The sequence below is a fragment of the Salvelinus fontinalis genome, chromosome 7 (assembly GCF_029448725.1).
Source record: "Salvelinus fontinalis isolate EN_2023a chromosome 7, ASM2944872v1, whole genome shotgun sequence".
NCBI classification, from domain to species: domain Eukaryota; kingdom Metazoa; phylum Chordata; class Actinopteri; order Salmoniformes; family Salmonidae; genus Salvelinus; species Salvelinus fontinalis.
This window is the reverse complement of record NC_074671.1, coordinates 1,747,074-1,774,909: the sequence shown is the minus strand read 5'-3', so window position 1 is coordinate 1,774,909 and position 27,836 is coordinate 1,747,074. Positions and strand designations below refer to the sequence as shown.

At 44.7% G+C, this 27,836-nt stretch overlaps 1 protein-coding gene across 4 annotated transcripts in view; it reads left to right on the top strand.

The window, feature by feature from the left end:
- Positions 1–27,836, top strand: part of LOC129858923 (LIM domain and actin-binding protein 1-like) — an 84,119-nt gene that overhangs the window by 46,037 nt on the left and 10,246 nt on the right. For all 4 annotated transcript variants that reach the window (XM_055928159.1, XM_055928158.1, XM_055928161.1 and 1 more), the window contains exons 5-7: positions 1,005–1,086; positions 19,028–19,170; positions 20,219–20,266. In XM_055928159.1, the coding sequence (XP_055784134.1) occupies positions 1,005–1,086; positions 19,028–19,170; positions 20,219–20,266 (273 nt within the window). The remainder of the gene's footprint in view (positions 1–1,004; positions 1,087–19,027; positions 19,171–20,218; positions 20,267–27,836) is intronic.

The window sequence follows — 27,836 nt, the reverse complement described above, 5'->3', positions numbered from 1 at the left end:
GTATTATTCCAGTTATCGTGGTATTATTCCTGTTGTCATGGTATTATTCCAGTAACCATGGTATTATTCCAGTTATCATTATATTATTCCAGTAACCATGGTATTATTCCAGTTATCATTATATTATTCCAGTAACCATGGTATTATTCCAGTAATCATGGTATTATTCCAGTAACCATGGTATTATTCCAGTTGTCATGGTATTATTCCAGTTACCATGGAGTTATTCCAGTAACCATGGTATTATTCCAGTTATCGGGGTATTATTCCAGTTATCGGGGTATTATTCCAGTAACCATGGTATTATTCCAGTAACCATGGTATTATTCCAGTAACCATGGTATTATTCCAGTAGTCATGGTATTATTCCAGTTGTCATGGTATTATTCCAGTTACCATGGAGTTATTCCAGTAACCATGGTATTATTCCAGTAACCCTGGTATTATTCCAGTAACCCTGGTATTATTCCAGTTATCGTGGTATTATTCCAGTTGTCATGGTATTATTCCAGTAACCATGGTATTATTCCAGTAACCCTGGTATTATTCCAGTTATCGTGGTATTATTCCAGTTGTCATGGTATTATTCCAGTAGTCATGGTATTATTCCAGTAGTCATGGTATTATTCCAGTTACCATGGAGTTATTCCAGTAACCATGGTATTATTCCAGTTATCATGGTATTATTCCAGTAACCATGGTATTATTCCAGTAGTCATGGTATTATTCCAGTTATCATGGTATTATTCCAGTAACCATGGTATTATTCCAGTAACCATGGTATTATTCCAGTAGTCATGGTATTATTCCAGTAACCATGGTATTATTCCAGTAGTCATGGTATTATTCCAGTAATCATGGTATTATTCCAGTAACCATGGTATTATTCCAGTAACCATGGTATTATTCCAGTAACCATGGTACTGTTCTACTGCTAATATATCGTATCATGTCTGGTGGTTAGCAGTGACATCATACGAACTTTGTCATTTCTGTCCCCTGAGGTTGGGAGAATGAGGCGCTCAGAGAGGAGAATGACCATCAGTGGTATCAATCTGGAGAAGACATCTACAGCATCTCAGGATGGTGAGTAACTACAGCACTGTCCTAGTCATCATATCATGTGATTACATTTCATCAGCAATGTACGAGATTATATATCGCACTCAGGTCATACAGACCCCCACAACAGTCAACCTACTGTATCTACACTATATGTACACAAAAGTATGTGGACACCCCTTCAAATGACTGGATTCGTCTATTTCAGCCACACCCGTTGCTGACAGGTGTATAACATTGAGCACACAGCCATGCAATCTCCATAGACAAACATTGGCAGTAGAATGGCCCGTACTGAAGAGCTCAGTGACTTCAAACGTGTCACCGTCATAGGATGCCACCTTTCCAACAAGTCAGTTCGTCAAATTTCTGCCCTGCTAGAGCTGCCCCGGTCAACTGTTGTTGCTGTTATTGTGAAGTGGAAAAGTCTATGAGCAATAACAGCTCAGCCGCGAAGTGGTAGGCCACACAAGCTCACAGAGTGGGACCTCCGAGTACTGAAGCACATAGCTCATAAAAATCATGTCCTCGGTTGCAACACTGACTACTGAGGTCCAAACTGCCTCTGGAAGCAACTTCAACACAATAACTCTTCGTCGAGAGCTTCATGAAATTAGTTTCCATGGCCGAGCAGCCGCACACAAGCCGAAGATCACCATGCTCAATGCCAAGCGTCGGCTGGAGTGGTGTAAAGCTCGCCGCCATTGGACTCTGGAGCAGTGGAAACATGTTCTCTGGAGTGATGAATCACGCTTCACCATCTGGCATTCCGACGGACGCATCTGGGTTTGGTGGATGCCAGAAGAACGCTACCTGCCCAAATGCACAGTGCCAACTGTAAAGTTTGGTGGAGGAGGAATAATGGTCTGGGGCTGTTTTTCATGGTTTGGTCTAGGGCTCCTGACATTCAAGACGATTCTGTGCTTTGTGGTAACATTCTGGGGAAGTCCCTTTCCTGTTTCAGCATGACAATGCCCCAGTGCACAAAGCGATGTCCATACAGAAACGGTTTATTGAGATCGGTGTGGAATAACTTGACTGGCCTGCACAAAACCCTGACCTCAACCCCATCGAACACCTTTGTGATGAATTGGACCGCCAACTGTGAGCCAGGCCTAATCGCCCAACATCAGTGCCCGAGCTCGCTAATACTCTTGTGGCTAAATGGAAGCAAGTCCCTGCAGCAATGTTCCAACATCTAGTGGAAAGCCTTCCCAGAAGAGTGGAGGCTGTTATGGCAGCAATGTTCCAACATCTAGTGGAAAGCCTTCCCAGAAGAGTGGAGGCTGTTATAACAGCAATGTTCCAACATCTAGTGGAAAGCCTTCCCAGAAGAGTGGAGGCTGTTACAGCAGCAATGTTCCAACATCTAGTGGAAAGCCTTCCCAGAAGAGTGGAGGCTGTTATAGCAGCAATGTTCCAACATCTAGTGGAAAGCCTTCCCAGAAGAGTGGAGGCTGTTATAGCAGCAATGTTCCATCTTCTAGTGGAAAGCCTTCCCAGAAGAGTGGAGGCTGTTATAGCAGCAATGTTCCAACATCTAGTGGAAAGCCTTCCCAGAAGAGCGGAGGCTGTTATAGCAGCAATGTTCCAACATCTAGTGGAAAGCCTTCCCAGAAGAGTGGAGGCTGTTATAGCAGCAATGTTCCAACATCTAGTGGAAAGCCTTCCCAGAAGAGCGGAGGCTGTTATAGCAGCAATGTTCCATCATCTAGTGGAAAGCCTTCCCAGAAGAGTGGAGGCTGTTATAGCAGCAATGTTCCAACATCTAGTGGAAAGCCTTCCCAGAAGAGTGGAGGCTGTTATAACAGCAATGTTCCAACATCTATGGAAAGCCTTCCCAGAAGAGTGGAGGCTGTTATAGAGCAAAGGGGGGGCACCAACTCCATTTTACTGCCCATGATTTTGGAATGAGATGTTCGACAAGCAGGTGTCCACATACTGTTGGTAATGATGTGTATTATAGACGTGACGATAGGTATTGGTTGAAGCTCAATGTTAAATTCAAATCTCCCTACCATCATATCTAATCCAATATGACACAAATCTCCCTACCATCATATCTAATCCAATATGACACAAATCTCCCTACCATCATATCTAATCCAATATGACACAAATCTCCCTACCATCATATCTAATCCAATATGACACAAATCTCCCTACCATCATATCTAATCCAATATGACACAAATCTCCCTACCATCATATCTAATCCAATATGACACAAATCTCGATGGAAAATCACAAATCAACTTGATTGGAGGTACGTACACAACACACTCCACGCCTCTTGTCATGAGCCGTCCGGCGGTTACCGAGAACCACATACCGGATTTTAAACAGGGTTGTTAGCAATTCATGGTTAAGAGAACGCCAAGAATGTGCAAAGCTGTCATCATGGCAAAGGGTGGCTACTATGAAGAATGTCAAATATAAAATATATTTTGATTTGTTTAACACTTTTTGGGTTACTACATGATTCCATATGTGTTATTTCATAGTTTTGATATCTTCACTATTATTCTACAATGTAGAAAATAGTACAAATTAAGAAAAACCCTGGATTGAGTAGGTGTGTCAAAACTTTTGACTGGTACTGTGTATGTATCTACAGTGCATTCTGAAAGTATTCAGACCTCTTGACCTTTTCCACATTTTGTTACGTTACAGCCTTATCCTAAAATGAATAATACATCAAAACATGTCTACACACAATACCCCATAATGACAAATTAAAAACTGCTTTTTTTGTGTGTGTGCAAAATGTATTACAAATAAAATATGTGAAATATCACATTTTTGCGAATGTATTAAAAATAAAAACTGAAATATTAAATGTACATTAGTATTCAGACCCTTTACTCAGTACTTTGTTGAAGCACCTTTGGCAGCGATTACAGCCTCGAGTCTTCTTGGGTATGACGCTACAAGCTTGGCACACCTGTATTTGGGGAGTTTCTCCCATTCTTCTCTGCAGATCCTTAGCAGATGTTAATGCGAGTGTAGAGAAATGCTTGTGCTTCTAGTTCCGACCGTGTAGTAATATCTAACAAGTAATCTAACAAATTCACAACAACTACCTTATACATACAAATACACACAAATGTAAAGGGATGAATAGAATATTTATATATACATTTATGGATGAGTGATGGCGTGTGGCATAGGCAAGATGCAGTAGATGGTATAGAATACAGTATATACATATGAGATGAGTAATGTAGGATATGTAAACATTATTAAAGTGGCGTTATTTAAAGTGACTAGTGATCCCTTTATTAAGTCCATTTATTAAAGTGACCAGAGATTTGAGTCTGTATGTAGGCAGCAGCCACTCAATGTTAGTGATGGCTGTTTAACAGTCTGATGGCCTTGAGATAGAAGCTGTTTTTCAGTCTCTCGGTCCCTGCTTTGATGCACCTGTACTGACCTCGCCTTCTGGATGATAGCGGGGTGAACAGGCAGTGGCTCGGGTGGTTGTTGTCCTTGATGATCTTTTTGGCCTTCCTGTGACATCGGGTGGTGTAGGTGTCCTGGAGGGCAGGTAGTTTGCCCCCGGTGATGTGTTGTGCAGACCTCACTACCCTCTGGAGAGCCTTACGGTTGTGGGCGGAGCAGTTGCCGTACCAGGCGGTGATACAGCCCGACAGGAAGCTCTCGATTGTGGATCTGTATAAGAGTCTTTTAGAAGACAAGACAAATTTCTTCAGCCTTCTGAGGTTGAAGAGACTCTGTTGTGCCTTCTCCACAACGCTGTCTGTGTGGGTGGACCATTTCAGTTTGTCAGTGATGTGTACACCGAGGAACTTAAAACTTTCCACCTTCTCCACTACTGTCCCGCCGATGTGGATAGGGGGCTGCTCCCTCTGCTGTTTCCTGAAGTCCACGATCATCTCCTTTGTTATGTTGATGTTGAGTGTGAGGTTATTTTCCTGACACCACACTCCGAGGGCCCTCACCTCCTCCCTGTAGGCCGTCTCGTCGTTGTTGGTAATCAGGCCTACCACTGTAGTGTCGTCTGTAAACTTGATGATTGAGTTGGAAGCGTGCGTGGCCACGCAGTCGTGGGTGAACAGGGAGTACAGGAGGGGGCTGAGAACGCACCCTTGTGGGGCCCCAGTGTTGAGGATCAGCGGGGTGGAGATGTTGTTTCCTACCTTCACCACCTGGGGGCGGCCTGTCAGGAAGTCCAGGACCCAGTTGCACAGGGCGGGGTCAAGACCCAAGGTCTCGAGCTTAATGACAAGTTTGGAGGGTACTATGGTGTTAAATGCTGAGCTGTAGTCAATGAACAGCATTCTTACATAGGTATTCCTCTTGTCCAGATGAGACAATGCAGTGTGATGGCAAATACATCGTCTATGGACCTATTGGGGCGGTAAGCAAATTGGAGTGGGTCTAGGGTGTCAGGTAAGGTAGAGGTGATATGATCCTTAACTAGCCTCTCAAAGCACTTCATGATGACAGAAGTGAGTGCTATGGGGCGATAGTCATTTAGTCCAGATACCTTTGACTTCTTGAGAACAGGAACAATGGTGGCCATCTTGGAGCAAGTGGGGGACAGCAGACTGGGCGAGGGAGAGATTGAATATGTCCGTAAACACTCCAGCCAGCAGAACAGACTATGGGAGGAGCACAGTACTACATAGAGCCATGACTACATGGAACTCTATTCTACAGTACTACATAGAGCCATGACTACATGGAACTCTATTCCACAGTACTACATAGAGCCATGACTACATGGAACTCTATTCCACAGTACTACATAGAGCCATGACTACATGGAACTCTATTCCACAGTGCTACATAGAGCCATGACTACATGGAACTCTATTCCACAGTACTACATAGAGCCATGGCTACATGGAACTCTATTCCACAGTACTACATAGAGCCATGACTACATGGAACTCTATTCCACAGTGCTACATAGAGCCATGACTACATGGAACTCTATTCCACAGTACTACATAGAGCCATGACTACATGGAACTCTATTCCACAGTACTACATAGAGCCATGGCTACATGGAACTCTATTCCACAGTGCTACATAGAGCCATGACTACATGGAACTCTATTCCACAGTACTACATAGAGCCATGACTACATGGAACTCTATTCCACAGTACTACATAGAGCCATGACTACATGGAACTCTATTCCACAGTACTACATAGAGCCATGACTACATGGAACTCTATTCCACAGTACTACATAGAGCCATGACTACATGGAACTTTATTCCACAGTACTACATAGAGCCATGACTACATGGAACTTTATTCCACAGTACTACATAGAGCCATGACTACATGGAACTCTATTCCACAGTACTACATAGAGCCATGACTACATGGAACTCTATTCCACAGTACTACATAGAGCCATGACTACATGGAACTCTATTCCACAGTACTACATAGAGCCATGACTACATGGAACTCTATTCCACAGTACTACATAGAGCCATGACTACATGGAACTCTATTCCACAGTACTACATAGAGCCATGACTACATGGAACTCTATTCCACAGTACTACATAGAGCCATGACTACATGGAACTCTATTCCACAGTACTACATAGAGCCATGACTACATGGAACTCTATTCCACAGTACTACATAGAGCCATGACTACATGGAACTCTATTCCACAGTACTACATAGAGCCATGACTACATGGAACTCTATTCCACAGTACTACATAGAGCCATGACTACATGGAACTTTATTCCACAGTACTACATAGAGCCATGACTACATGGAACTTTATTCCACAGTACTACATAGAGCCATGACTACATGGAACTCTATTCCACAGTACTACATAGAGCCATGACTACATGGAACTCTATTCCACAGTACTACATAGAGCCACGACTACATGGAACTCTATTCCACAGTACTACATAGAGCCACGACTACATGGAACTCTATTCCACAGTGCTACATAGAGCCATGACTACATGGAACTCTATTCCACAGTACTACATAGAGCCATGACTACATGGAACTCTATTCCACAGTACTACATAGAGCCACGACTACATGGAACTCTATTCCACAGTGCTACATAGAGCCACGACTACATGGAACTCTAGTCCACAGTACTACATAGAGCCATGACTACATGGAACTCTATTCCACAGTACTACATAGAGCCATGACTACATGGAACTCTATTCCACAGTACTACATAGAGCCATGACTACATGGAACTCTATTCCACAGTACTACATAGAGCCATGACTACATGGAACTCTATTCCACAGTACTACATAGAGCCATGACTACATGGAACTCTATTCCACAGTACTACATAGAGCCATGACTACATGGAACTCTATTCCACAGTACTACATAGAGCCATGACTACATGGAACTCTATTCCACAGTACTACATAGAGCCATGACTACATGGAACTCTATTCCACAGTACTACATAGAGCCATGACTACATGGAACTCTATTCCACAGTACTACATAGAGCCATGACTACATGGAACTCTATTCCACAGTACTACATAGAGCCATGACTACATGGAACTCTATTCCACAGTACTATATAGAGCCATGACTACATGGAACTCTATTCCACAGTACTATATAGAGCCATGATTACATGGAACTCTATTCCACAGTACTACATAGAGCCATGACTACATGGAACTCTATTCCACAGTACTACATAGAGCCATGACTACATGGAACTCTATTCCACAGTACTACATAGAGCCACGACTACATGGAACTCTATTCCACAGTACTACATAGAGCCATGACTACATGGAACTCTATTCCACAGTACTACATAGAGCCATGACTACATGGAACTCTATTCCACAGTACTACATAGAGCCACGACTACATGGAACTCTATTCCACAGTACTACATAGAGCCATGACTACATGGAACTCTATTCCACAGTACTACATAGAGCCATGACTACATGGAACTCTATTCCACAGTACTACATAGAGCCATGACTACATGGAACTCTATTCCACAGTACTATATAGAGCCATGACTACATGGAACTCTATTCCACAGTACTACATAGAGCCATGACTACATGGAACTCTATTCCACAGTACTATATAGAGCCATGACTACATGGAACTCTATTCCACAGTACTACATAGAGCCATGACTACATGGAACTCTATTCCACAGTACTACATAGAGCCACGACTACATGGAACTTTATTCCACAGTACTACATAGAGCCATGACTACATGGAACTCTATTCCACAGTACTACATAGAGCCATGACTACATGGAACTTTATTCCACAGTACTACATAGAGCCATGACTACATGGAACTCTAGTCCACAGTACTACATAGAGCCATGACTCCATGGAACTCTATTCCACAGTACTACATAGAGCCATGACTACATGGAACTCTATTCCACAGTACTACATAGAGCCATGACTACATGGAACTCTATTCCACAGTACTACATAGAGCCATGACTACATGGAACTCTATTCCACAGTACTACATAGAGCCATGACTACATGGAACTCTATTCCACAGTACTACATAGAGCCATGACTACATGGAACTCTATTCCACAGTACTACATAGAGCCATGACTACATGGAACTCTATTCCACAGTACTACATAGAGCCATGACTACATGGAACTCTATTCCACAGTACTACATAGAGCCATGACTACATGGAACTCTATTCCACAGTGCTACATAGAGCCATGACTACATGGAACTCTATTCCACAGTACTACATAGAGCCATGACTACATGGAACTCTATTCCACAGTACTACACAGAGCCATGACTACATGGAACTCTATTCCACAGTACTACATAGAGCCATGACTACATGGAACTCTATTCCACAGTACTACATAGAGCCACGACTACATGGAACTCTATTCCACAGTACTACATAGAGCCACGACTACATGGAACTCTATTCCACAGTACTACATAGAGCCATGACTACATGGAACTCTATTCCACAGTACTACATAGAGCCATGACTACATGGAACTCTATTCCACAGTACTACATAGAGCCATGACTACATGGAACTCTATTCCACAGTACTACATAGAGCCATGGCTACATGGAACTCTATTCCACAGTACTACATAGAGCCATGACTACATGGAACTCTATTCCACAGTACTACATAGAGCCATGACTACATGGAACTCTATTCCACAGTACTACATAGAGCCATGACTACATGGAACTCTATTCCACAGTACTACATAGAGCCATGACTACATGGAACTCTATTCCACAGTACTACATAGAGCCATGACTACATGGAACTCTATTCCACAGTACTACATAGAGCCATGACTACATGGAACTCTATTCCACAGTACTACATAGAGCCATGACTACATGGAACTCTATTCCACAGTACTACATAGAGCCATGACTACATGGAACTCTATTCCACAGTGCTACATAGAGCCATGACTACATGGAACTCTATTCCACAGTACTACATAGAGCCATGACTACATGGAACTCTATTCCACAGTACTACACAGAGCCATGACTACATGGAACTCTATTCCACAGTACTACATAGAGCCATGACTACATGGAACTCTATTCCACAGTACTACATAGAGCCACGACTACATGGAACTCTATTCCACAGTACTACATAGAGCCACGACTACATGGAACTCTATTCCACAGTACTACATAGAGCCATGACTACATGGAACTCTATTCCACAGTACTACATAGAGCCATGACTACATGGAACTCTATTCCACAGTACTACATAGAGCCATGACTACATGGAACTCTATTCCACAGTACTACATAGAGCCATGACTACATGGAACTCTATTCCACAGTACTACATAGAGCCATGACTACATGGAACTCTATTCCACAGTACTACATAGAGCCATGACTACATGGAACTCTATTCCACAGTACTACATAGAGCCATGACTACATGGAACTCTATTCCACAGTACTACATAGAGCCATGACTACATGGAACTCTATTCCACAGTACTACATAGAGCCATGACTACATGGAACTCTATTCCACAGTGCTACATAGAGCCATGACTACATGGAACTCTATTCCACAGTACTACATAGAGCCATGACTACATGGAACTCTATTCCACAGTACTACACAGAGCCATGACTACATGGAACTCTATTCCACAGTACTACATAGAGCCATGACTACATGGAACTCTATTCCACAGTACTACATAGAGCCACGACTACATGGAACTCTATTCCACAGTACTACATAGAGCCATGACTACATGGAACTCTATTCCACAGTACTACATAGAGCCATGACTACATGGAACTCTATTCCACAGTACTACATAGAGCCATGACTACATGGAACTCTATTCCACAGTACTACATAGAGCCATGACTACATGGAACTCTATTCCACAGTACTACATAGAGCCATTGCTACATGGAACTCTATTCCACAGTACTACATAGAGCCATGACTACATGGAACTCTATTCCACAGTACTACATAGAGCCATGACTACATGGAACTCTATTCCACAGTACTACATAGAGCCATGACTACATGGAACTCTATTCCACAGTACTACATAGAGCCATGACTACATGGAACTCTATTCCACAGTACTACATAGAGCCATGACTACATGGAACTCTTTTCCACAGTACTACATAGAGCCATGACTACATGGAACTCTATTCCACAGTACTACATAGAGCCATGACTACATGGAACTCTATTCCACAGTACTACATAGAGCCATGACTACATGGAACTCTATTCCACAGTGCTACATAGAGCCATGACTACATGGAACTCTATTCCACAGTGCTACATAGAGCCATGACTACATGGAACTCTATTCCACAGTACTACACAGAGCCATGACTACATGGAACTCTATTCCACAGTACTACATAGAGCCATGACTACATGGAACTCTATTCCACAGTACTACATAGAGCCACGACTACATGGAACTCTATTCCACAGTACTACATAGAGCCACGACTACATGGAACTCTATTCCACAGTACTACATAGAGCCACGACTACATGGAACTCTATTCCACAGTACTACATAGAGCCACGACTACATGGAACTCTATTCCACAGTACTACATAGAGCCATGACTACATGGAACTCTATTCCACAGTACTACATAGAGCCATGACTACATGGAACTCTATTCCACAGTACTACATAGAGCCATGACTACATGGAACTCTATTCCACAGTACTACATAGAGCCATGACTACATGGAACTCTATTCCACAGTACTACATAGAGCCATGACTACATGGAACTCTAGTCCACAGTACTACATAGAGCCATGACTACATGGAACTCTAGTCCACAGTACTACATAGAGCAATGACTACATGGAACTCTATTCCACAGTACTACATAGAGCCATGACTACATGGAACTCTATTCCACAGTACTACATAGAGCCATGACTACATGGAACTCTATTCCACAGTACTACATAGAGCCATGACTACATGGAACTCTATTCCACAGTACTACATAGAGCCATGACTACATGGAACTCTATTCCACAGTACTACATAGAGCCACGACTACATGGAACTCTATTCCACAGTACGACATAGAGCCACGACTACATGGAACTCTATTCCACAGTACTACATAGAGCCATGACTACATGGAACTCTATTCCACAGTACTACATAGAGCCATGACTACATGGAACTCTATTCCACAGTACTACATAGAGCCATGACTACATGGAACTCTATTCCACAGTACTACATAGAGCCATGACTACATGGAACTCTATTCCACAGTACTACATAGAGCCATGACTACATGGAACTCTATTCCACAGTACTACATAGAGCCATGACTACATGGAACTCTATTCCACAGTACTACATAGAGCCATGACTACATGGAACTCTATTCCACAGTACTACATAGAGCCATGACTACATGGAACTCTATTCCACAGTACTACATAGAGCCATGACTACATGGAACTCTATTCCACAGTACTACATAGAGCCATGACTACATGGAACTCTATTCCACAGTGCTACATAGAGCCATGACTACATGGAACTCTATTCCACAGTACTACATAGAGCCATGACTACATGGAACTCTATTCCACAGTACTACACAGAGCCATGACTACATGGAACTCTATTCCACAGTACTACATAGAGCCATGACTACATGGAACTCTATTCCACAGTACTACATAGAGCCACGACTACATGGAACTCTATTCCACAGTACTACATAGAGCCACGACTACATGGAACTCTATTCCACAGTACTACATAGAGCCATGACTACATGGAACTCTATTCCACAGTACTACATAGAGCCATGACTACATGGAACTCTATTCCACAGTACTACATAGAGCCATGACTACATGGAACTCTATTCCACAGTACTACATAGAGCCATTGCTACATGGAACTCTATTCCACAGTACTACATAGAGCCATGACTACATGGAACTCTATTCCACAGTACTACATAGAGCCATGACTACATGGAACTCTATTCCACAGTACTACATAGAGCCATGACTACATGGAACTCTATTCCACAGTACTACATAGAGCCATGACTACATGGAACTCTATTCCACAGTACTACATAGAGCCATGACTACATGGAACTCTATTCCACAGTACTACATAGAGCCATGACTACATGGAACTCTATTCCACAGTACTACATAGAGCCATGACTACATGGAACTCTATTCCACAGTACTACATAGAGCCATGACTACATGGAACTCTATTCCACAGTACTACATAGAGCCATGACTACATGGAACTCTATTCCACAGTACTACATAGAGCCACGACTACATGGAACTTTATTCCACAGTACTACATAGAGCCATGACTACATGGAACTCTATTCCACAGTACTACATAGAGCCATGACTACATGGAACTTTATTCCACAGTACTACATAGAGCCATGACTACATGGAACTCTAGTCCACAGTACTACATAGAGCCATGACTCCATGGAACTCTATTCCACAGTACTACATAGAGCCATGACTACATGGAACTCTATTCCACAGTACTACATAGAGCCATGACTACATGGAACTCTATTCCACAGTACTACATAGAGCCATGACTACATGGAACTCTATTCCACAGTACTACATAGAGCCATGACTACATGGAACTCTATTCCACAGTACTACATAGAGCCATGACTACATGGAACTCTATTCCACAGTACTACATAGAGCCATGACTACATGGAACTCTATTCCACAGTACTACATAGAGCCATGACTACATGGAACTCTATTCCACAGTACTACATAGAGCCATGACTACATGGAACTCTATTCCACAGTACTACATAGAGCCATGACTACATGGAACTCTATTCCACAGTACTACATAGAGCCATGACTACATGGAACTCTATTCCACAGTACTACATAGAGCCATGACTACATGGAACTCTATTCCACAGTGCTACATAGAGCCATGACTACATGGAACTCTATTCCACAGTACTACATAGAGCCATGACTACATGGAACTCTATTCCACAGTACTACACAGAGCCATGACTACATGGAACTCTATTCCACAGTACTACATAGAGCCATGACTACATGGAACTCTATTCCACAGTACTACATAGAGCCACGACTACATGGAACTCTATTCCACAGTACTACATAGAGCCACGACTACATGGAACTCTATTCCACAGTACTACATAGAGCCACGACTACATGGAACTCTATTCCACAGTACTACATAGAGCCACGACTACATGGAACTCTATTCCACAGTACTACATAGAGCCACGACTACATGGAACTCTATTCCACAGTACTACATAGAGCCACGACTACATGGAACTCTATTCCACAGTACTACATAGAGCCACGACTACATGGAACTCTATTCCACAGTACTACATAGAGCCATGACTACATGGAACTCTATTCCACAGTACTACATAGAGCCATGACTACATGGAACTCTATTCCACAGTACTACATAGAGCCATGACTACATGGAACTCTATTCCACAGTACTACATAGAGCCATGACTACATGGAACTCTATTCCACAGTACTACATAGAGCCATGACTACATGGAACTCTATTCCACAGTACTACATAGAGCCATGACTCCATGGAACTCTATTCCACAGTACTACATAGAGCCATGACTACATGGAACTCTATTCCACAGTACTACATAGAGCCATGACTACATGGAACTCTATTCCACAGTACTACATAGAGCCATGACTACATGGAACTCTAGTCCACAGTACTACATAGAGCAATGACTACATGGAACTCTATTCCACAGTACTACATAGAGCCATGACTACATGGAACTCTATTCCACAGTACTACATAGAGCCATGACTACATGGAACTCTATTCCACAGTACTACATAGAGCCATGACTACATGGAACTCTATTCCACAGTACTACATAGAGCCATGACTACATGGAACTCTATTCCACAGTACTACATAGAGCCATGACTACATGGAACTCTATTCCACAGTACTACATAGAGCCACGACTACATGGAACTCTATTCCACAGTACTACATAGAGCCATGACTACATGGAACTCTATTCCACAGTACTACATAGAGCCATGACTACATGGAACTCTATTCCACAGTACTACATAGAGCCATGACTACATGGAACTCTATTCCACAGTACTACATAGAGCCATGGCTACATGGAACTCTATTCCACAGTACTACATAGAGCCATGACTACATGGAACTCTATTCCACAGTACTACATAGAGCCATGACTACATGGAACTCTATTCCACAGTACTACATAGAGCCATGACTACATGGAACTTCATCTTCACAAGGTCCTTTGCTGTTGTTCTGGGATTGATTTGCACTTTTCGCACCAAAGTACAGTACAGTACACACCACAGTACATTCATCTCTAGGAGACAGAACGCGTCTCCTTCCTGAGCGGTATGACGGCTGCGTGGTCCCATGGTGTTTATACTTGCGTACTATTATAGTATAAAATTTGTTCTTAACTGATTTGCCAAGTTACAGTTGAAATCAGAAGTGTATATACACCTTAGCCAAATATATTTAAACTCACTTTTCTCAATTCCTGACATTTAATCCTAGTAAAAATTCCCTGTCTTAGGTCAGTTAGTATAACCACTTTATTTTAAGAATGTGAAATGTCAGATTAATAGTAGAGAGAATGATTTATTTCAGCTTTTATTTCTTTCATCACATTCCCAGTGAGTCAGAAGTTTACATACACTCAATTAGTATTTGGTAGCATTGCCTTTAAATTGTTTAACTTGGGTCAAACGTGTCAGGTAGCCTTCCACTAGCTTCCCACAATAAGTTGGATGAATTTTGAACTATTCCTCCTGACAGAGCTGGTTTAACTGAGTCAGGTTTGTAGGCCTCCTTGCTCGCACATGCTTTTTCAGTTCTGCCCACAGGTTTTCTATAGGATTGAGGTCAAGGCTTTGTGATGGCCACTCCAATACCTTGAGTCTGTTGTACCTGTTGTTGCCATTCTGCCACTGACGTCTTGAGATGTTGCTTCAATATATCCACATAATTTTCCTGTCTCATGATGCCATCTATTTTGTAAAGTGCACCAGTCCCTCCTGCAGCAAAGCACCCCCCACAACATGATGCTACCACCCCCGTGCTTCACGGTTGGGATGGTGTTATTCGGCTTGCAAGCCTCCCCCTTTTTCCTCCAAACATAACGATGGTCATTATGGCCAAACAGTTCCATTTTTGTTTCATCAGACCAGAGGACATTTCTCCAAAAAGTACGATCTTTGTCCCCATGTGTAGTTGCAAATCGTAGTCTGTCTTTTTTATGGCGGTTTTGGAGCAGTGTCTTCTTCCTTGCTGAGCAGCATTTCAGGTTATGTCGATATAGGACTCGTTTTACTGTGGATATAGATACTTTTGTACCTGTTTCCTCCAGCATCTTCACACGGCCCTTTGCTGTTGTTCTGGGATTGATTTGCACTTTTCGCACCAAAGTACATTTATCTCTAGGAGCGGTATGACGGCTGCGTGGTCCCATGGTGTTTATACTTGCGTACTATTGTTTGTACAGATGAACGTGGTACCTTTAGGCATTTGTAAATTGCTCCCTAGGATGAACCAGACTTGTGGAGGTCTACAATGTTTTTCTGAGGTCTTGTCTGATTTCTTTTGATTTTCCCATGATGTCAAGCATCAAGATCCTGTAGACCCTGCCACATACGTCTCGTGTTTGAGCCGTTGAATTGCGACTCTACTTCTTCTCTATACTGACGCTTTGCTTGTTTTGACTGCCTTGCGGAGGGAATAGCTGCACTGTTTGTATTCGGTCATGTTTTCCGCTCGCCCTGATTAAAAGCTTCGCGCTTTCATCCATATCTCGCTGTAATTTCAGGTTGAAAATCTGCCACCCCCAGAAAAAATCCAAACAGGAAGTGGAACTTCTCAGGTTTTTGCCTGCCATATGAATTCTGTTATACTCACAGACATAATTCAAACAGTTTTAGAAACTTCAGAGTGTTTTCTATTCAATACTAATAATAATATGCATATATTAGTAACTGGGACTGAGGAGCAGGCCGTTTACTCTGGGCACCTCTGTGCACCTTTCATCCAAGCTACTCAATACTGCCCCTGATAAATAGAACGCTAAGTTTCTAACATGAATGTGCACCACAGTTTTTATTGTCCTTTGAACTGGTAGTGTGAAGCCATCATTTGTCCCATAAAAAATAAAAAATAAAAAGATTAACAAACGTATTTCATTTCAAATTTGACATTTCTCTAGTATAGGCTACTTATAATGAACGATATCAGCAAAATTCTTGTGTCATTTTCAGTTAATTGTCAAGAAGTTCTTGTGTACCACATTTTTTAAATTATTTTTAATTTCACCTTTATTTAACCAGGTAGGCCAGCTGAGAACAAGTTCTCATTTACAACTGTGACCTGGCCAAGATAAAGCAAAGCAGTGCGACAAAAACAACAACACAGAGTTACATGGAATAAACAACCGTACAGTCAATAATACAGTAGAATAAAGAAAGTCTATATACAGTGTGTGCAAATGGCGTGAGGAGGTAAGGCAATAAATAGACCATAGTAGCGAAGTAATTACAATTAGCAGATTAACACTGGAGTGATAGATGAGCAGATGATGGTGTGTAAGTAGTGATACTGGTGTGCAAAAGAGCAGAAAGTAAATAAAAACAATATGGGGATGAGGTAGGTAGATTGGGTGGGCTATTTACAGATGGGCTATGTACAGCTGCAGCAATCAGTTAGCTGCTCAGATAGCTGATGTTTAAAGTTAGTGAGGGAAATATTAGTCTCCAGCTTCAGCGATTTTTTCAATTTGTTCCAGTCACTGGCAGCAGAGAACTGGAAGGAAAGGCAGACAAAGGAGGTGTTGGCTTTGGGGATGACCAGTGAGATATACCTGCTGGAGCGCGTGCTACGGGTGGGTGTTGTTATCGTGACCAGTGAGCTGAGATAAGGCAGAGCTTTACCTAGCATAGACTTATAGATTGACTTATAGATGACCTGGAGCTAGTGGGTCTGGCGACGAATATGTAGCGAGGGCCAGCCGACTAGAGCATACAGGTCGCAGTGGTGGGTGGTATAAGGGGCTTTGGTAACAAAACGGATGGCACTGTGATATGAGTGAGTGGGGACTAATGCAGACCAGACAGCTGCAGCAGTGAATGAGTAGATGTAGCAGGATCTTGGCTCTTAGCTCTATAAAGGGGCTGCCCTGTGTCAGAGGAAAATTACATAATTACCTGATTTGTTTGATATTAATAGTAAACTGTTATATATTTAACTAAGAGTAAGACTGGCCTGCTAAGGCTGCGTTTTATGGTGTCCACTCTAGCACCCTGCAGTTAGTCTGGGCGTCTGGTTAAGGAAAAGGGTTTTGCTAGCGATAGCTTGAGCTGACAATGACTTGGTGATAAAAATCTAAAAGCTGGCATTCTATAGACAAGATGTGGTGTGTGTGACCCGAGAGAGAGAGAGAGAGAGAGAGAGAGAGAGAGAGAGAGAGAGAGAGAGAGAGAGAGAGAGAGAGAGAGAGAGAGAGAGAGAGAGAGAGAGAGAGAGAGAGAGAGAGAGAGAGAGAGAGAGAGAGAGAGAGAGAGAGAGAGAGAGAGAGAGAGAGAGAAAGAGAGAGAGAGAGAGAGAGAGAGAGAGAGAGAGAGAGAGAGAGAGAGAGAATTTTAAAAATTCTAGTACCGAACCGACCAAAGACACTACAGTATGAAGATAGGCAGAAACTGCTTGTCCAATAGAAATCCCCGATCACATTTGTAGGTGATGTCATGGCAGCGTAGGCTAGCTAAGCTCGTGCGTAGAAACAAGTCATCGGGTCTAACTGTCGTCTCGCGCAGAACCGCGTGTGTGCCGGCCATCAAATCAAAGGCAGTCCGTCGATATAAAGCTGTTTTTGACGAAGACGAAAACATGTCAGTTTGTCACGTTCATGAGGTTGGAGTAATAACATGTTCAACTATTTAAGACATCGGCTCCAATCAGGGTTTGTGCCTTTAGATTTGGAGAAAATGAACAACTAAGGAAGAATTCTTCACTTCTCTCATTGACTTCTCAAACCCCAAACTCCAGCCTGGTCTGTTCGGTCTGTTTCACAAGCGTTCCCGGAAGTCTCACCATGTTGCGCCTCTGGGTTTAGAAACTCTGTGAGTGGACGGATACGTAATAGGTTAGGGTTACACACAGTACATTAAGATACACTATCATCACAATGAAGTGGGGTAAAACTGTGAAATGGTGTAAATTTGCAGTGCATCACAGCTAAGAATGTCTTGTAAGATATCAATGGGAAAGTGTGTGCAAAAAAAAACTGTCTGTCCCCCTGATGTTTCCGTAGATGACAAGAGGAAGTCGATCTCAGACCTCAGAGATGCCAGTTCCTCCTCCTTCAACCCGGACAGGGAGAAACCGGAGGCTTCTGTCTCTGTCAGAGCTATATCTGCTCTCTATCTGTCCAAGGTAGCAGCTGCAGAGTCAACGGTTAGTACTCCTTCGCTCGCTCCTCTGAGATGTGTCTCATTGGCCCTGGGGTTAGAGGTGCTACAGTATCTTATCTATGAGCTATAGAACTATGTCCATCTTATCTCAAGGATCTATAGATCAGTACTCTCCAACCCTCTTCCTGGAGAGAGACCCTCCTGTAGGTTTTAACACCAACCCTGTTCCTGGAGAGATACCCTCCTGTAGGTTTTAACTCCAACCCTGTTCCTGGAGAGATACCCTCCTGGAGGTTTTAACTCCAACCCTCCTGTAGGTTTTAACTCCAACCCTGTTCCTGGAGAGACACCCTCCTGTAGGTTTTAACTCCAACCCTGTTCCTGGAGAGATTCCCTCCTGGAGGTTTTAACTCCAACCCTGTTCCTGGAGAGAAACCCTCCTGTAGGTTTTAACTCCAACCCTGTTCCTGGAGAGATACCCTCCTGTAGGTTTTAACTCCAACCCTGTTCCTGGAGAGACACCCTCCTGTAGGTTTTAACTCCAACCCTGTTCCTGGAGAGTGACCCTCCTGTAGGTTTTAACTCCAACCCTGTTCCTGGAGAGAGACCCTCCTGTAGGTTTTAACTCCAACCCCGTTCCTGGAGAGACACCCTCCTGTAGGTTTTAACTCCAACCCTGTTCCTGGAGAGAGACCCTCCTGTAGGTTTTAACTCCAACCCTGTTCCTGGAGAGAGACCCTCCTGTAGGTTTTAACTCCAACCCTGTTCCTGGAGAGAAACCCTCCTGTAGGTATTAACTCCAAACCTCTACCTGGAGATCTACCCTCCTGTAGGTTTTAACTCCAGGAACATTGTTGGAGAGTTCTGCTATAGCTCTATGTCTGTCTTCTGTAGGATCTAAATATATATATATAAACAACAAGGCCTCTGGTCTCCACAACACACAGAAAACATCAATGCAGATCACTGAGAAGCCAGTAATAAAAAATACAGTACTATAACTGTTATGTAATGATAGTGATTATCCTTACAGATAATTATTATCATATTAGTTTGTCATATTGAACTGATTCTATGATATTTCCCTGCAGGCTCAAGATCCATCCTCTCCAACCAAGAGAGGAGTGAAACCATCCAAGGTAGGCAGAGGAGTCCTATTGTCTTCTTAAACGTCTCAGAGGTGGCATGACAAGGTGCAAGGTGTATTTTGTTTGACAAGGTGCAAGGATTGTTTGTTTGGCTTGCAGGTAATGCTGTTTTGTTGTTGATTTTGTTGCAATATAATGGTATTTTGTCAAACCATAACCATACAAACTGTCACGTTCCTGACCTATTTATGTTAGTTTTTGTGTGTTAGTTGGTCAGGACGTGAGGTTGGGTGGGCATTCTATGTTATCTGTTTCTATGTTGGTTTCGGTTTGCCTGGTATGGCTCTTGATTAGAGGCAGGTGGTTTGCGTTTGCCTCTAATTAAGAGTCATATTTAGGTAGGGCATTCTCACTGTTTGTTTGTGGGTGATTGTCTCCTGTGTCAGTATGTTTGTTCGTACCACACTGGACTGTAGCGTTTGTTTGTTTCGTTTTCGTTTCGATGTCGTCTGTTTCCTGTACGTAAGTTTATGTTTAGTTATGTAAGTTTATGTTCAGGGTTTGGCAACGTCGTTTTGTTATTTTGTAGTTTGAAAGTGTTTTGTTTCGTTTCGTGTTTGCCATCATCGTTGTTTAATAAAGATGGCTTATTTCCCAAAGCCTGCGTTTTGGTCTTCAGATCCCTCTCTCCTCACCTCATCTGAGGATGAGGAAAGCGACAGTTATAACAGAATCACCCACCTCTCCAGAGCCAAGCAGCGTAGTCAAAGGAGAAAGGGACAGGAAAAGAAGGAGCAATGGACATGGGACGATGTTTTGGACGGAAAGGGTTGCTACACTTGGGAGGAGATCCTAGCTGGGAGGGATCGCCTCCCATGGGAACAGCTGGAGGCACTGAGGAGAGCAGAGGCTACCGGAGAGAGGAACCGGAGCTATGAGGGAACGCGTCTGGCACGGAAGCCAAAAAAGCCCGTGAGTAATTCCCAAAAATTTCTTGGGGGGGGGCTAGGAGATAGTGGGCCAAGGGCAGGTAGGAGACCTGCGCCCACTTCCCAGGCTTACCGTGGAGAGCGGGAGTACGGGCAGGCGCCGTGTTACGCAGTAGAGCGCACGGTGTCTCCTGTACGAGTGCATAGCCCAGTGCGGGTTATTCCACCTCCCCGCACTGGGAGGGCTAGATTGGGTATTGAGCCAGGTGTCATGAGGCCGGCTCAACGCGTCTGGTCTCCAGTGCGTCTCCTCGGGCCGGCATACATGGCACCTGCCTTACGCATGGTTTCCCCGGTTCGCCTACATAGGCCGGTGCGGGTTATTCCACCTCCCCGCACTGGTCGGGCAACCGGGGGTATTCAACCAGGTAAGGTTGGGCAGGTTCAATGCTCAAGAGTGCCAGTACGCCTCCACGGTCCGGTATTTCCGGCACCACCTCCCCGCCCCAGCCTAGTACCTACAGTGTATACACTACGCACTAGGCTACCAGTGCGTATCCTGAGCCCTGTTCCTCCTCCACGCACTCTCCCTGTAGTGCGTGTATCTAGCCCGGTGCCTCCAGTTCCGGCCCCACGCACTAAGCTACCAGTGCGTCTCCAGAGCCCTATACACACTGTATATTCTCCCCCTACTAATCCTGATGTGCTTGTCCTCAGCCCGGCGTCACCAGTGCCGGTACCACGCATCAGGGATAGAGTAGGCTTTGAGAATACAGTGTGCCCTGTTCCTGCTCCCCGCACTAGTAGGAAGGTGCTTGTCATTAGCACGGTGCCTCCAGTTCCGGCACCACGCACCAGGTCTACAGTGCGCCATATCCGGCCAGAGCCATCCGTCTCCCCAGCGCCATCTGAGCCATCCGTCTCCCCAGCGCCATCTGAGCCATCCGTCTCCCCAGCGCCATCTGAGCCATCCGTCTCCCCAGCGCCATCTGAGCCATCCGTCTCCCCAGCGCCGTCTGAGCCATCCGTCTGCCAGGAGCCTGCAAAGCCGCCCGTCTGCCATGAGCCTGCAAAGCCGCCCGTCTGCCATGAGCCTACAGAGCCGTCAGCCAGACAGGAGCCGCTAGAGCCGTCAGCCAGACAGGAGCCGCTAGAGCCGTCAGCCAGACAGGATCTGCCAGAGCCGCCAACCAGACAGGATCTGCCAGAGCCGCCAACCAGACAGGATCTGCCAGAGCCGCCAACCAGACAGGATCTGCCAGAGCCGCCAACCAGACAGGATCTGCCAGAGCCGCCAACCAGACAGGATCTGCCAGAGCCGCCAACCAGACAGGATCTGCCAGAGCCGCCAACCAGACAGGATCTGCCAGAGCCGCCAACCAGACAGGATCTGCCAGAGCCGCCAACCAGACAGGATCTGCCAGAGCGCCATGAGCAGCCAGAGCCGTCAGAGCGCCATGAGCAGCCAGAGCCGTCAGAGCGCCATGAGCAGCCAGAGCCGTCAGAGCGCCATGAGCAGCCAGAGCCGTCAGAGCGCCATGAGCAGCCAGAGCCGTCAGAGCGCCATGAGCAGCCAGAGCCGTCAGAGCGCCATGAGCAGCCAGAGCCGTCAGAGCGCCATGAGCAGCCAGAGCCGTCAGAGCGCCATGAGCGTCGAGAGCCGTCAGCCTGCCATGAGCGTCGAGAGCCGTCAGCCTGCCATGAGCGTCGAGAGCCGTCAGCCTGCCATGAGCGTCGAGAGCCGTCAGCCTGCCATGAGCGTCGAGAGCCGTCAGCCAGCCATGAGCATCGAGAGTCGTCAGTCAGCCATGAGCTGCCCTTCAGCCTGAAAAGGCTAGATACCCAGAACTGCCCATCAGTCCAGAGCTGTCTCTCTGTCCGGAGTTGCCTTTCAGTCCGGAGTTGCCCCTCTATCCTGATCTCCCTCTCTATCTTTATCTACCTCTATAGTCTTATCTATCCCTCTGTCTTGGTTTATCTCTCTGTCCCGTTATTGTCATTATTAGATATGTTATTAGGAGGATTTTGTGGGGGAAGTAAGAGGGTGGACATTCTTGAAGGGAGGGGGCTAGGATGGATTATGGTGGGGTGGGAACCGCGCCCGGAGCCTGAGCCACCACCGTGGTTAGATGCCCACCCAGACCCTCCTCTAGACTTTGTGCTGGTGCGTCCGGAGTTCGCACCTTGTGGGGGGGGGTACTGTCACGTTCCTGACCTATTTATGTTAGTTTTTGTGTGTTAGTTGGTCAGGACGTGAGGTTGGGTGGGCATTCTATGTTATCTGTTTCTATGTTGGTTTCGGTTTGCCTGGTATGGCTCTTGATTAGAGGCAGGTGGTTTGCGTTTGCCTCTAATTAAGAGTCATATTTAGGTAGGGCATTCTCACTGTTTGTTTGTGGGTGATTGTCTCCTGTGTCAGTATGTTTGTTCGTACCACACTGGACTGTAGCGTTTGTTTGTTTCGTTTTCGTTTCGATGTCGTCTGTTTCCTGTACGTAAGTTTATGTTTAGTTATGTAAGTTTATGTTCAGGGTTTGGCAACGTCGTTTTGTTATTTTGTAGTTTGAAAGTGTTTTGTTTCGTTTCGTGTTTGCCATCATCGTTGTTTAATAAAGATGGCTTATTTCCCAAAGCCTGCGTTTTGGTCTTCAGATCCCTCTCTCCTCACCTCGTCCGAGGATGAGGAGAGCGTCACCCGTTACACAAACATAGAAAAATACGGATAAGCCTGCTTTCACTGAGGACTGTGACTTACGGCACCGATTGTTTTGGAGTTCAACTAACAGAATGTTTGCAGTTCAACTAACAGAATGTTTGCAGTTCAACTAACAGAATGTTTTGGAGTTCAACTAACAGAATGTTTGGAGTTCAACTAACAGAATGTTTGGAGTTCAACTAACAGAATGTTTGGAGTTCAACTAACAGAATGTTTGGAGTTCAACTAACAGAATGTTTGGAGTTCAACTAACAGAATGTTTGGAGTTCAACTAACAGAATGTTTGGAGTTCAACTGACAGAATGTTTGGAGTTCAACTGACAGAATGTTTGGAGTTCAACTAACAGAATGTTTGGAGTTCAACTAACAGAATGTTTGGAGTTCAACTAACAGAATGTTTGGAGATCAACTAACAGAATGTTTGCAGTTCAACTAACAGAATGTTTGGAGTTCAACTAACAGAATGTTTGAAGTTCAACTAACAGAATGTTTGCAGTTCAACTAACAGAATGTTTGGAGTTCAACTAACAGAATGTTTGGAGTTCAACTGACAGAATGTTTGCAGTTCAACTAACAGAATGTTTGGAGTTCAACTAACAGAATGTTTGCAGTTCAACTAACAGAATGTTTGCAGTTCAACTAACAGAATGTTTGGAGTTCAACTAACAGAATGTTTGCAGTTCAACTAACAGAATGTTTGGAGTTCAACTAACAGAATGTTTGGAGTTCAACTAACAGAATGTTTGGAGTTCAACTAACAGAATGTTTGGAGTTCAACTAACAGAATGTTTGGAGTTCAACTAACAGAATGTTTGGAGTTCAACTAACAGAATGTTTGCAGTTCAACTAACAGAATGTTTGCAGTTCAACTAACAGAATGTTTGCAGTTCAACTAACAGAATGTTTGGAGTTCAACTAACAGAATGTTTGGAGTTCAACTAACAGAATGTTTGGAGTTCAACTAACAGAATGTTTGGAGTTCAACTAACAGAATGTTTGGAGTTCAGCTAACAGACTGTCTGGAGTTCAGCTAACATAATATGACTTGATTTGTAGAAGATGTTTGCAAAGGAGTATCTTAGTGACTTGTTTGGAGCTGGGGTTGGGTTGGAGCTGGGGTTGGAGTTGGGGCTGGGGTTTGGGGAAACGTGAAGAGAACATCAGCTTTGTTTGAGCAGCCATTGGATAGCCAGAACATTCAGGAGGAGAGGGTTAACGGAGCCACGGACAAGGTGGAGAGGGCTGACGCTGCTCATGGGGAACTTACTGGGTGTGAGGAGGAGGAGTTGATCACAATGGACGTCCAGTCTGCTAGGAGGCTGTTTGAGAGCCAGCAGCTCGACACCCTGTTGGCCAGCCAAGATGAACTTGTAGCCCTGAACAAGGCCATCATGTCAGAGGACAAGTGAGGAGCAATTCATAAGAGAAAACAAGTGTTTGAGAAGAGAAGCAGTAAGACAGTACAGAGAGTGATCAAAAGCAGGAAGAGGAGAGGAGAGGAGAAAGAGGAGAAGTTCTGGATGTCAGATGTAACAATGCACACACTTAGTGAGGTCCATCAAGGGGTCTCCACAGTCAAACACGTCTTTGGGAGAAAGGTCCAGCTACAACATGAAGGGGTCTCCACAGTCAAACACGTCTTTGGGAGAAAGGTCCAGCTACAGCATAAAGGAGTCTCCACAGTCAATCACATAACAGGATGTCCATCACATCTGTAGGAACCAAAGCCTCAGAATAACCATTCACCTCCAGGTGACCTAGCTCCAGATATAAGGGTCCAGAAGGAGATGTTGGTGTTAGAGGCTATTGTTAGGAACAGAGCTCAGCTGTTCCTAACAATAGCTCAGCTCAACCTCCAGAACAGAGTGGAGATAGAGACAGTGGCAGAGAGCATCATCAACACAATGAACTCTCTCCATCACTTCAACGTCATCCACTCCCACGGATCCATCATCGAGGGTAGAGAGACAAGAAGTGGTCAGAAGGCAAGGTACGGCCTCCCGGGTGGCACAGTGGTCTAGGGCACTGCATCGCAGTGCTAGCTGCGCCACCAGAGTCTCTGGGTTTGCGCCCAGGCTCTGTCGCAGCCGGCCGCGACCGGGAGGTCCGTGGGGCGACGCACAATTGGGCTAGCGTCATCCGGGTTAGGGAGGGTTTGGCCGGTAGGGATATCCTTGTCTCATCGCGCTCCAGCGACTCCTGTGGCGGGCCGGGCGCAGTGCGCACTAACCAAGGGGGCCAGGTGCACAGTGTTTCCTCCGACACATTGGTGCGGCTGGCTTCCGGGTTGGAGGCGCGCTGTGTGAAGAAGCAGTGCGGCTTGGTTGGGTTGTGCTTCGGAGGACGCGTGGCTTTCGACCTTCGTCTCTCCCGAGCCCGTACGGGAGTTGTAGCGATGAGACAAGATAGTAATTACTAGCGATTGGATACCACGAAAATTGGGGAGAAAAGGGGTGAAAAAAAAAGAAAGAAAAAAAAAGAAGGCAAGTTACGGGCTGACTCCATCCTGAGACCAGAGATAGAACAGGATGAGGTGGCTGAGGGCAGGGTTAAGAACTTTATACTCCAGCTGTTGCCCCGGACAACCCTTAAGCCTCAGGTAGTTTACCTGAAGAATGACAAGCAGGGGAACGTGGAGGTCACCATGGTGACAGTACCTGTCTCTCAGGTACATCTGGTTTTAAAGATAAAGAGTTCAGAACAGCTAACATTCTCCAACTCATTGAGGACATCCTCAGTCAGGACAGCTCTCTGATGAAAGGGGTAGTTATACAGGAGGATGGTCAGGAACGGGCTGAGGTCACCGTTAACTCCTTGAACAACCACTCTGAAGGAGAGGTGGAGAGGTACCTCCCACCCGCAGGAACAGAGGACGGAAACAAACGTCCTAGACGTAGCTGCAGGAGGAGACAAGAATAAAACAGAGACTAGTGACGTGAGGAGAGGCGATGTGTAGTCAACCGTCAGCTGTGTCTTGGCCACCAGTCAGAACCTCTCAGCCCCAGCCTATTACAGACATGAGGTCAAGGGGAATGTCACAGTTATTTTAGGAGCTGCGTTGAGAAGGGTGATCTGGAGCATCTAAAGAACCTGCAAGTCCAGCCAGAGAGGAGGAACTCCAGAAGCAGACTGACATTGTAACGGGTGTCTACACAGAGCCAAAGACACATTCTCTTCAACAACAACCAGAGGACTCTATGGAGCAGAATGATCCGGAGTCCCAGTTGATGTGAAGAAACTGAAGAGCATGTTCTCGGCCAACCAGAGCTGTGTACAACAAAAAGGAGCAGCCACTTTGCCAAGGACAGGCAGGCCAAAGTACTATACCTGCAGAGAGGAATGGTTCTGCAGGACGTGAGATCAACACACCTAGACACTCACCTGGGCCGGTGAAGAATCAGAGCTTGAGACACTCACCTGGGCCTGAGTCAGATCTCTGTCATGTTGCAACAGGAGTCAGATCTCTGTCATGTTGGAACAGGAGTCAGATCTCTGTCATGTTGGAACAGGAGTCAGATCTCTGTCATGTTGGAACAGGAGTCAGATCTCTGTCATGTTGCAACAGGAGTCAGATCTCTATCATGTTGGAGTCAGATCTCTATCATGTTGCAACAGGAGTCAGATCTCTATCATGTTGCAACAGGAGTCAGATCTCTATCATGTTGGAACAGGAGTCAGATCTCTATCATGTTGTAACAGGAGTCAGATCTCTATCATGTTGCAACAGGAGTCAGATCTCTATCATGTTGCAACAGGAGTCAGATCTCTATCATGTTGTAACAGGAGTCAGATCTCTATCATGTTGTAACAGGAGTCAGATCTCTGTCATGTTACAACAGGAGTCAGATCTCTGTCATGTTGCAACAGGAGTAAGATCTCTATCATGTTGGAGTCAGATCTCTATCATGTTGCAACAGGAGTCAGATCTCTGTCATGTTGTAACAGGAGTCAGATCTCTATCATGTTGCAACAGGAG